This window comes from Elgaria multicarinata, chromosome 3 (genome assembly GCF_023053635.1).
Source record: "Elgaria multicarinata webbii isolate HBS135686 ecotype San Diego chromosome 3, rElgMul1.1.pri, whole genome shotgun sequence".
Lineage (NCBI taxonomy): Eukaryota > Metazoa > Chordata > Lepidosauria > Squamata > Anguidae > Elgaria > Elgaria multicarinata.
In genome coordinates, this window is record NC_086173.1 from 145,046,547 (window position 1) to 145,058,363 (window position 11,817).

The 11,817-nt window shown below is 48.6% G+C and overlaps 1 protein-coding gene across 1 annotated transcript; it reads left to right on the top strand.

Moving 5' to 3' along the window:
- The first annotated feature begins 1,195 nt into the window (after positions 1–1,195).
- Positions 1,196–3,277, top strand: LOC134395476 (zinc finger protein 883-like). Its single transcript, XM_063121638.1, has 2 exons — positions 1,196–2,315; positions 2,505–3,277. The coding sequence occupies exons 1-2, from the start codon at positions 1,196–1,198 to the stop codon at positions 3,275–3,277; spliced, it is 1,893 nt and encodes a 630-aa protein (XP_062977708.1).
- The last annotated feature ends 8,540 nt before the right edge of the window (positions 3,278–11,817 follow it).

Here is an 11,817-nt window from a genome sequence, read left to right on the forward strand (position 1 = left end):
GTTGGAAGAATTCACGTGATCAAAGAATGAGTAGGAAGATTTCCACTTGGCAACAAATCATGCAGAGCTTAACAAAGTGAATTCCCCCGAGGGCTTGAAATCCTATCACACATTGACTTGAAAAAGACTTTGTGTCATCGAAATGGAATTCTGCTGGTACTGCGAAGTGGATATACATGTTTGTAATTGCATATTGGTATTTAGTGTATTGATATGTATGTTTGCCAGTCTGCATTTTGAAACACCTAGAGTAAATGTACATAATAAAGGGGTTTGGTTGTGGTTGTGCTGAAAGAGATTGGTGACCAGACCAGCAACAAAAGAAAAAGGGGGCTCAGGTGTCTGCTATCCATGTGGGAATGGCTTTAAAAAACATACCGTGCGGTGGTTTGAACCATTTCGCAGATGGGGAAACTGAGCCAGTGGCAGGGGAGCTTTGCCAAGAACGCACTTAGCCTTTGGATCTTTCAAAGGAGCAACAAGTGGGGAGGATTGGCTGAGCACAGGAGGGCAGAAGATCACTTGGAGGGGACGTAGTCATGATGGCAACATGGAGTCATCCAGTTCAGAGGTGGTATCCCAGTAAGGGCCTGTTGCTGTGACTAACAGCATAGGAGGGTATTCATGCCCTGCCCAGGATCTTCCCGGAGGCCTCTGCTCACCATCCTGTTTCCTAGAGTGGCCAACAAGTTCAGCTTTCCCGCAGCCTGGTGCTCTTCAGATGTGCCAGACCACAACTCCTATGACTCCCAGCCAGCATGGCAATGCTGGCTGGGAACCATGGGAGTTGTGATCCAACACATCCAGAGGGCACCAGGCTGAGGGGAGGATGAACTAGACGGTCCCCTCTTCTCAAGCAGCAGGGTTCTTCTTAGGAGATGGCAGGCGGTGGGGTGGAGGAGGGTCAATGGGGCAGAGGGTGGTCTTAATAATGAGCAGTGATGTCAGGTCTTATCAACCCATGACAGCTTTTTCAATTCCCTTCTCCCAAGTTTCCTTTCCCAGACCTCAGGAGTTACTGGATTCTCTCGTTGTTCCAGCAGATGATGGGATGATGAGTGACAATGAGAATGGTAACAAAGACGAGGAAGGAGAGGACGAGGACGAGGAGGAGGAGGAGGAGGAGGTGCCACAGCAGGCTGGAGGAGGAGGAAGAGGAGAAGAGGATGGCGGAGGAGATGTCGCAGTGGAGAAGATGGATACTCAGCAGGACCCACCGCCAGAGAAGTCCAGGGAGGCCCTTGAGCCTGAGCAGAAGGCCAGCGATGAAGCCCCAGACCAGCCAGTCTTAGATGAGCAACCAAAGAAGCCCCTGGGGAAGAAGCAAGGCAAGCCAGTCCCTCACCGTGGCTTCAAGAAGTACTCCCCACGTGGCCACCATGGGCTGCTTGGCCATGCCGGCCGGTGCCACGATTGCGGCAAGGGCTTTGGTTTTGGCAAGCGCTCGCGGCTGCACGCCGGCGCCGGCGCGGAGAAGCCCTACAAGTGCGCCGAATGCGGCAAGTGCTTCCGGCTCAACTCCACCCTGGTGACCCACCAGCGGCGCCACACCAGCACCAAGCCCTACCGCTGCGCCGAGTGCGGCAAGAGCTTCAGCGTCGGCTCCGCCTTCATCCAGCACCAGCGCACCCATGTGGGCAAGAAGGGCGGCACCGGCCCGGCCCGGCCCTGCGAGTGCAACGTGTGTGGCAAGACCTTTGGCCTCCCTGCCCATCTCATCAAGCACCAAAAGCAACACCTGGAAGAGAAACCCTACAAGTGCGGCGAGTGCGGCAAGGGCTTCAACTGGAACTCTCACTTGGAGCGCCACCGGCGCATCCACACCGGTGAGAAGCCGTACGTCTGCGAGGACTGCGGCCGGGCTTTTGCCTGGAGCTCTCACCTGGACCGCCACCGGCGCACGCACTTCGGCAGCATCCCGGCGGCCGGCCCTTGCAAGTGCTGCATGGCGGAGGCGGCCGGGCCGGCTAGCAAGGCCAGCACCAAGCCCTACCGGTGCGACGACTGCGGCAAAGGGTTCAACAAGAACGCAGCGCTGTCCAAGCACCGGCGCGCTCATCACGCCGCCGAGAAACCCTACGTTTGCAAAGACTGCGGCAAGGGCTTTGGGCTGAACGGCGCCTTGCTGCAGCACCGGCGCACACGCCATCCGGATGACGCCGCCAAGCCGCACGCCTGCAAGGACTGCGGCAAGAGCTTTGCCTGGAGCTCCCACCTGGACCGGCACCAGCGCATCCACGCCGGGGAGAAGCCCTACCACTGCGCCGACTGTGGCAAGGGCTTCTCTCAGAGCTCCCACCTGGAGCGGCACCAGCGCGTGCATAGGAGCGCCGAGCGTCCGCCCTGCCGCTGCGCCGACTGCGGCTTTGCCGGGACCAGGCGGAAGCGCCGCCGCGGGACCTTGCTGCCCTGTAAATGCAGCGACTGCGGCAAGAGCTTCCTGTGGCGGCGGCCGGCCTGCCGGGAGTGCGGGAGGGGCGGGGGGGAGGGCGTGCGCCACCAAGGCACCCAGACGGGCGAGAAGCCCTACTCCTGCGTGGACTGCGGCAAGTGCTTCGCCCAGAGCTCGGCGCTGGCCAAGCACCGGCGCATGCACACCGGTGAGAAGCCCTACAAGTGCGAGGCCTGCGGCAAGAGTTTCAGCGTGCGCTCCAACCTGCTGAAGCACCAGCGCACCCACCTGGGCGAGAAGCCCTACAAGTGCGGCGACTGCGGCAAGGGCTTCATCCAGAAGTCGGACCTGACCAAGCACCAGCGCATGCACACCGGCGAGAAGCCCTACCGCTGCGAGGCCTGCGGCAAGTGCTTCAGCGTCAGCTCCAACCTCATCAAGCACCAGCGCATCCACCTGGGCGAGAAGCCCTACGCCTGCGGGGAGTGCGGCAAGGCCTTCATCCAGCGCTCGGAGCTCACCATCCACCAGCGCACCCACACCGGCGAGAAGCCGTACAAGTGCGCCGTCTGCGGCAAGTGCTTCAGCCGCAGCTCCCACCTCAACCGCCACCAGCGCACTCACGGCAACGACAAGGCCTCGGCCGGCCCTGGGGCAGCCCCCGCCAAGCCCGCCCCTCCCCTGCCCGCCTCGGCCTTCTCGGCCTCCTTTGCATCGCCTGGCCCCCTCCCTATGCTGCCCTCCTTCCCTTCTTCCTCCTCGCCCCTCCCCATCCCTTCTTTGGACCTGCCCTGGGCCCTCTCTTTCCCATCCCGGGGGTTCCCACACCCATCCTTCCCTTCCCCTGCCCCATCGAGTGCCCAGGCCCCTTCGCTGATAAACTAGCCCACTTCAATCCCTAACCCCTACCCCAAGGGTGCAGAACCTCAGACTCAGGGGCCACAGCCACCCCTCTGGGGTCCCCGGGAGACCACCCCATTCCCCAAACACCACCCGCTTTCCTCCAACCATTGATCGTGTGTACAGTCCCCCCCCCCATTCTGAAAAGTTGAAATGCCTCTCCTAAGGCAGTAAGAGCTTGAAGCTGATGCTGCTGGTGTTTGGGGGCATGTTGGCCCTGCCCCCTTTGCCTTTGGCCCCACCCACCATTGGACTCAAGGGCTTCTCTGAAATGGAATTTCAGCCTCCGGCTGAAAGAGCTTCTGCATCCCTGTTGTCCTTCCTTCTTACTTATAAACTCTCTCCTTCCATAGAGCCCACTTCACAGAGTACAGAGGCCACATGGGTTGCCCTTCCTGCATTCTACTCCAGCTTATTTGGCCATGTAACTCCCTCCCTATTCCTTGCATGCCCTGCTTGTAGACTTCCTGGAGGCCTCTGCTTGGCTACTATAGGAAACCGGATTCTGGACTAGATGGACCTTTGGTCTGGTCCAACAGGGTCTTCTTATGTTCCTTACCATTGTTCCTCCTGGCATCAGGAGTTTGGCTCAGCAGACGTCTTCTGTTATATTCTTTTCACCTCTTACCTCCACAGCCTGCAATTCTTGCTATGCCCCTGGGACTGCATCCACATTTAGGCTTGGTTCGCATGTCAGAACAACCCACAATAGTTTTCAATTATGGCTTGCCATGAATGAGGCAGTGTGCTGATGCTTGCTGTCTGGTCATTCCTGCCACAGGTGGGAACAGCAGCTGACCCCGAGTTGCTTAGCATTGCATCCAGACCCAGATCTCTGGCTTGTCTCTCTTCTGACGAGCCAGAGAAAGAACCCGTGGTTTGTTCTAGGGTTATTTCTCTGGCTTCTCAAGGGAGAAACAAGGCAGAGATCCATGATCGGACACAACACTAAACAACTCAGGGATGGATTTTTTTTTAAAAAAAGCTATGGGTTGTGGTGGCAGGCAAGCCACGTCTTCTCATTAATTTCAGTGAGTCATCTCTAAGTATGACTGAGGCCATGGCTAGACCAGGCCTATATCCCGGGATCGTCCCGGGATCATCCCTGTGCATGCAAATGACACACACGGGATCCCGGGAGCAGGCAGGGACGACCCCTCCATTTGCCTGGGAGAATCCTTAGGTCTAGCGAAGGACTAAGTCTGGATCCAATCCCTGGTTTCTCGTGTTCTTCCTTGGTTAGAGAAATTCTAGTTCCTTTGTTGTTTTTTACAACCTCACAGTTGCTGTATATCTTTTCATTTCCCTTCTTTATTCAGCACACTTGTAGTATTCATCCCTGTGAATTGCCTGTTTTTGTATCTCCTCTTTTGAACTCATTTTTCCCATTCACATGGCAATGCTGAATTAATTTCCTAGGTTTATAACTTCTTTCAATACACACACACACACAGAGAGAGAGAGAGAGAGAGAGAGAGAGAGATTCTCATACCTGACCTTAACCTTGCGTTCCTATGAATCTCTTGTTCTCCAGCAGTCAAGATTCTGCCCATCGTTATTGTGAAAGCTCTGCCTGAAACCATGGAGGCAGCATCTACAATATGCTCTCACATTTATGGGGGGAACGGAGCTTCTGTGCCTGGCTTCATACATGACCATTCTTCATGAGTTCCACTCTTGTTCCTAGAGCTCTCGCTAGCTCTCTGCCTGCCAACTCTTATTCAAGGCTGAGAGAGAGTTGGTGTGCATGTCAACTGAACAAATATGCACCATAAGAAAATATGAAAATAAGAATTTTGAATGCAGAATTAGGGTTTCCTTACTGCAGTTTTTTTTTAAAGTGTGATTAATTTCAACCATAGGCCTAATGAACAGTCCTGTATTATACTTTATTTTTGATCTTTCGATCCTTCACTATCAGCCAAGTAGGCAATCTTGCTTTCCTTCCATCTGCCTTCATACAGAGCCGTCCCAAGAAATTTTGGTGCCTGAAGCAAATATGCCCCCTCCCTTCACTGGCCCAATTCCATGTTCAGAGTCACCTGAACTGGCAATCAGGAATTACTTCCAAACTGGCAACTGGACAGCATCCTCCATTGCACCTGAGGGCAGCAAGCTAGCTTAGGGGGTGTAGGGGAGACCATGAGCCACACACAGCTTTGTCATCCAACCTCTCACCACAACTGCCCACCTCCTCAATCTGTGCCGCCTGAGGCAGCTGCTTCACTCTGCCTAATGGTATTTATGTGTCCTGCCTGTCCTCCAAGGTGGCATACATGATACTCCTCCTCTCCATTTTATCCTCACAACACCCGAGAGGTAGGTTAGGCTAAGTGTCACCTGGTGAGCTTCATGGCTATGTGAGGACTAGAACCTGGCTCTCCCGAGTCCCAGTGCAGCATTCTGTACTATACCACTACAATGCACTCTACATTACACCACTCTACACTGCACCACACTGGCTGGCCCTTTGGATTCATTAATGCACCATGTGCCACATCCTGTGCCCTCCCTTCCTCTATCACTTTTGACAGTTTATCCCAGTACCGGTCCTACATACTCCCCTTTCTTCTACTTTTTCTCCAACTCAATGGCCAAACAGATGCCTCTAGGAAGGCCACAAGCAGGACATGAGGGCAACAACCCTCCTTATTGTCATCCCCACCATCTCGCTGTCTTCACTCAGCAACCAGTGCTCCGTGCCATATTGTCCCTGAGGAATCATAGAATAGTAGAGTTGGAAGGGGCCTATAAGGCCACCGAGTCCAACCCCCTGATCAATGCAATAATCCACCTTAAAGCATCCCTGACAGATGGTTGTCCAGCTGCCTCTTGAATGCCTCTAGTGTGGGAGAGCCCATGACTTCCCTAGGTCATTGGTTCCATTGTCATGCTGCTCTAACCATCAAGAAGTTTCCCCTGATGTCCAGCCAGATTCTGGATGGAGGTTCCATTTAGTCACTGTGGCTCATAGCTGCTGACAAACTTTGGCTCTATGTATTTCTCTAATCTGCTTGTAAAGCCGGTTACACCAGGGACCTTCACAACATCGTGCAACAGTGAATTCCATAATATAGTTATAAGTTTTGTGCTGTTTTCTCTTTACTGAATTTACTACCTATTAATTTCCAGTGATGCGGGAGAAGAAGAAAAATGTGTCTCTATCCACAACATGCAGAATTTTATATACCTCTATCATGTGGCCCCACACAGACATCTTTTTCCTAAATGAAAAAAAAATCCCTCAAATGCTTCAGCGTTGCTCATAGGGGAAATTATTCCAACCTCTTGATTGTTTAATATAGCAATCTGTGCAGATTTACTCAGAGGGAAGACCCATTGAGTTCCATGAAACTTATTCCCAAGTAAGTAGGTATATGATTGCAGCCTAAAGAAATCAAAAGAGCTGTACAATGGGATACTGTCCCAACAAGGGTTTGAAAAATTAGCTCAAAAGAATACTGATTTCTCCTGCACATGTTTATATTCAGAGATGGTGAAAGAGTATATTTTAAGCATGGTCAACCTCTTGCTCTCAAAATAGAGATTTTGTGGAAAATATAAAATTCGCCTCATGCTGGGAAATTTGTGGGATCCTCTTGTATCCACGCAAGTCAGCAAATTGCCAGACAAGTGTTAGCATTAGATGCAAATTGTACATAACTGCAAAAAAAGAGGCACTGTACCAAGGTCATGCAGAATTCTTTCTTTTGGGAGCACTAAGGTAACCAGAATGCAAAAGAGGATAGGAACTCCGCTACTTTAATTATGGCATGTGAAAAGAATTTTTTTTTAACAGGGGCAGCTCTTCCGGGTGTACTGCTGCCCAAACAAATAAATAATTGTAGTAGCGTGTGGTTGTAAACATGAGCTGCCAAATGGAAGTTCAGCCAGGAAATCGTTTTCTGGCCTTACGCATTCTGCTGTCTCATCCTTCCTTTCCTCCCATCTGTGAAAAAATATTCACCTACCTTAGAAGATTGTCATAAAGGTTACTGTGATCATGTCTGCAAGACACTTTAAGCACTTGGAAGAAGCACTTTTATATAACACACTCTACATAGTACATAGGACTATGCAGTATATTATTATACTGGGGTGCGTGGGAGGGGAGCCTTAGGCTAGGGTGACCATATGCCCGGATTTGTCTGGGTTTTTGATGGCAAATCCGGGAGGGGGAGGGGAAATCCGGATTTTTTTTCAAAGAGCAGCTCTAATGGGAATTAACAAAAATGCTTATAACTCCGTCATTTTTTAAGATAAAGACATGAAACTTGGCACAATGGTAGCTCTTAGGAAGGGCTTTAGTCATACCAAATTTGAAACAGATCTGTTCATCCATTGATTTTTTTAAGGAATTTTTTAAAAATTGAGGTTTTAAAATTATTATTTTTTAAATTGTCATTTTTAAGGATAAAGAGATGAAACTTTGTACCATGATAGGATTTAGGTAGAGCTTTAGCCACACCAAATTTGAAACAGATCCGTTCATCCATTGATTTTTTTTAGGAATTTTTTTAAAATTGAGGTTTTAAAATTATTATTTTTAAAATCGTCATTTTTAAAGATAAAGAGCTGAAAGTTGGCACCATGATAGCTTTTAGGTAGAGCTTTAGCCATACCAAATTTGAAATAGATCTGGGGCCAGTAGCAAACCCTGTTAACAACAACAGCAGCTTGCAATGAGTGAAGATACAGTCAGAAAAGATATTTGAGGGGAGAATGTAACACACAGAATATAGCAAAAGCTTCAAAGTACAGAAAAACCTACAAAAGTAGGAATGAGTGAAGTTAATTTCAGATACATTGAATCTCTCACTTGTTCTTTATTTCAGTGATTTTAACATTAAGATGTTACGTAGAACAGATTTGTCTTAAATGTGTGCTGTAAAATCAGACATGTGACCAAGGCTATGTTCGGGTGGACACGCCCCCTTGGGGGCGACCATGTTGTCCTCCTTTTTGGTTTCCAAAATATGGTCACCCTACCTTAGGCCCTGGTGGCCAAGTCAGGCCTTCCTGGGATCCTAATCTGGTCCTCTGGGATTCCCCAGATGGCCACCACCTTCCCCTGGCTCCACCCCCTTTTCACCAACCACCAATGGTTGGGTGATATCCCATCTTCTGTAAAGTTTTTCCCCCTTTCGAAAAAGTTTGAAATGCCACTCCTGAGGCTCAGTTGCGGAGAATAAGAGCTTTTAAACTACAACATGGTGGTATTTTTAGTAGGTACTGGAGTCCTGTCCTTGATAGCAGTCTTTCCTTCCTTCTTTCCACAGAGGCAGCCATATAGACAGCAGGCCCTCTAACAAAAAAAGTAGGTGCTAGGCAGACGAGCCATAATTTTAAGTTTAATACTTCCCACAGCTGGAGCACAGATATGTTTTTTTTCTCTCATGGGCATCAGTAGGACCAAATCCAGCCAATGGATGTATCCAGCCAACCATGGCTCTCTAGCTTCATGGTTCTCAGCAGTGTAAAATTACTGGGGGGAGTAAAAGCTCCTTCTTGCCTCCCCTTTAATGTGTGTGTGTGTGTACTTGCTGGCTGATCTGCCCCTGCCTAGTCACTGACTGTACCCAGCCACTCATTGAATGGATAGTGCTGAAGGCTGATGGGACTACAAGTTACTTGCCATCCTCTTTGTTTCTCTTGGATCTCACCTAGGAAGTCTCATGGGCTGCTCTGGCCCTGACTCTTGCCTTTACTTTTAACCTGCTTCACCCCAGCTTGAATACTGCCAGCTGACCTGTCATTATTTTCCTATAACTCAAAAGATGAATCTCCCCACACTCACATGCACTTTGGGATGTTTTGGTATAAACTGCTTGATAACTGCCAATCTAATTCCAAAACAGCCCTGGAAAACGTTAGGCCTGGATCCATCCTCCTTTGGCATGTTGTTGTGAAGTTGCTGTTCCAGTGGCCTTATGCAGATGTTGTGTTCTCTTGATTCCTTTTTCTCCTGTGCTCTCTTTATTTCTTAACTTGTAAGCTCCTTGAGCCAGGATCAGGTCATCTTTTGGATTAGGTGCTGCATGTGCATTTTATACCTGGGGAAAGACTATAGAGCACATGCGTTACATGTGGAAGAACCCATGCATCTCCACTGAAAAAAGGATTGGGTAGTGGATAATGGGTGGGTGGGGGAACCTCTGAGTTCCCAGAGAATGACTGACAGTCAGAGCAAATAATGCTAGACTAGATGGACAAATAATCTTGTATAAGGCAGCTCCCTAGTTCCTGTGGCTGTTAGATAAACACCCATAAATAACCAAGTTGGTGGTAGTGTGGAAATGCCTCAGTAAGGAGCTATTTCAATGTCAAAGACTCCATGTAGGAAAACTGTACAAAGTGAAGGGATGGGGAGAAATTCTAGTACAACTTTTCCCTGTTTTGTGGAAAAGCCTAGAGCGCCCTCCTAACTAAATCTGGCTGTAGTGATTCTTGTTGATATTCAATTGTGGAGGATACATCATTAACCCATGCTCCTGTGTGGACAGCCCCACTTTCCCTCACTTCTCTTGGGCAGGATCTACACTACTGCTTTAAAGCGCTTTATAACAGTTTTGACAACTGTTGAGGCCCAGGATACAGTTGTCAAAACTGTTATAAAGCGCTTTAAAGCAATAGTGTAGATCTGGCCTTGAACTTTACTTTGTCCATATAGGTTGGCAGATGTGTGTGAGGGTATAAGAGACTCTGTCTGGTCTCTAGCCAAAAGTCCCTCCTTTGACATCAAGGAACCTAAATTCATTTGCCTTTTCTCTGAAATCCTTCAGCTGCTGCTGCAGTTGAACTTACACTTCCATTGCCTAGATGAATCAGGAAAAAAGGACTGTGAGGTGAGCATGAGTGGTGGTTACAAATGGTTTCCCTTTCTAGGCAGCTTTCTATCTTGAGCTTTTGGAGGCATTTGCCATTTCTTTTTTAATATAGCACTTTACAGTGCTTTTAAAAATGCTCAAAAAGCAAAAGTTTGTGTGGGGTGTGTGTGAGGGATGGAGGTCTTCCTTCAACAAAGCACCCCCCAGGACTACAAGAGGCCATTTGCCCCAGAGCATGCTGGGAATAACTGGTTCTCAGATTGTTCTTATTTTAAGACAGCATTCCTTTGGCATGAAGACAGAGGGAGAAAACAGCAAATTCCCACCTCATCCAGCCCATGAATGCAGGCAGATAAATATGGGCTCCACCGTAGTGAAATGTGAAGAAATAGCTTGGGGTGGCAATCAAATAATGTTATGTCAGTATGAGTCTCTGTATCATGGGAATGGCCTTTGTAACTGGGTTGTTGCAAGACATTTGGGAGGGGGGGGGAAGAACCAAACTGTTAAATATGTGAGCAGCTGCATTGTAAATATTGCTTCAAAACATTGTTTCACCCACAAGGAAATTGCCCTGTCCAAAGGAACTGTGGGTTAATATGTCCAATAATACATCAAAATTGGTTAGAACAATTTGCTTGAGGCACAATCCCCCATCATATCTTTGCCCTCTTCCAGGCTGTGCGTGTGAGGTAAGAGGCCTACTTCTTTGTTCATGAGGAAGATGGTGCCCCTAGTAAGACTGAAACATCCTAAAGTACCCTTGAGAGCTGAGCTCATCCACATATCCTATATGGGCACTAAAATGGCAGACAAATATCCACTCACACAATATGCAGAACTAACGACCAGTCCTCATCTGTGAAAGCAACGCTGGAAGGCTGCGGTGTTCATATGTCAATATCAGAAGGCAAAAAACAGTTCTATTACGATTCCTATGTTTTTCTCTTATATGCTTCTTTGCTTTTGTAACTCTCTGGTTGTCTGCTTGATCGACTTGGAAATGTCATTCTATTGCTTTGTTGAACAGTGTGCCTACATGGGCTTGGTATGCAATGGATTGAAACTTTGTGCATTTAATTATTATTTTCCTTTGGATAACCAAGGCATAACATTGGAAGTTCATTATACTATCAGTGCCGATTTAGACTCCTTTTGTGGGGATAATGGAAAGTGAAGGTGGTCTTTCAAGAAACAAGGTGGTTCCCTAAGAGAGAAGTGTGTGTGCACGGCTATTTCAAGAAAGCTCAATGACATTGGGGTGTTGTTCAATTTCTCCCCAAATTGACTCGTGGCACTGTTTTTTTCCTGCTGCTAACACAGCCAACTTCACAGGCGTATCATTATCAACAGCAATCCTGGGCCTGCCAGAGGCTGGCTGTAGCCATCTAGGACAGCCACGTCAACGTGCTAAAAAAGAGGACCAGACACACCAATTTGGTTTTGCAAGCTTATATGAATAGGGGCAGATTTAGCAATAATAATTCAGACAGAAATCTAATATATCTCACTGTAGTAGAGACGAGTGACAAAGTGACCGGTGTGTCTGCTCTGTCTGGTGCCCAGGTGCTCACTTTGGATGGGGAAGTTTAAGGGCCCCTCCCTGTGGTTCTTGCTCTTTAAACCAGATTTGAACTGGACAGCCCTTCAAATAGAGGATGCTTTTAAATAGATGACTGTCCTTTGACAGATCTTAAA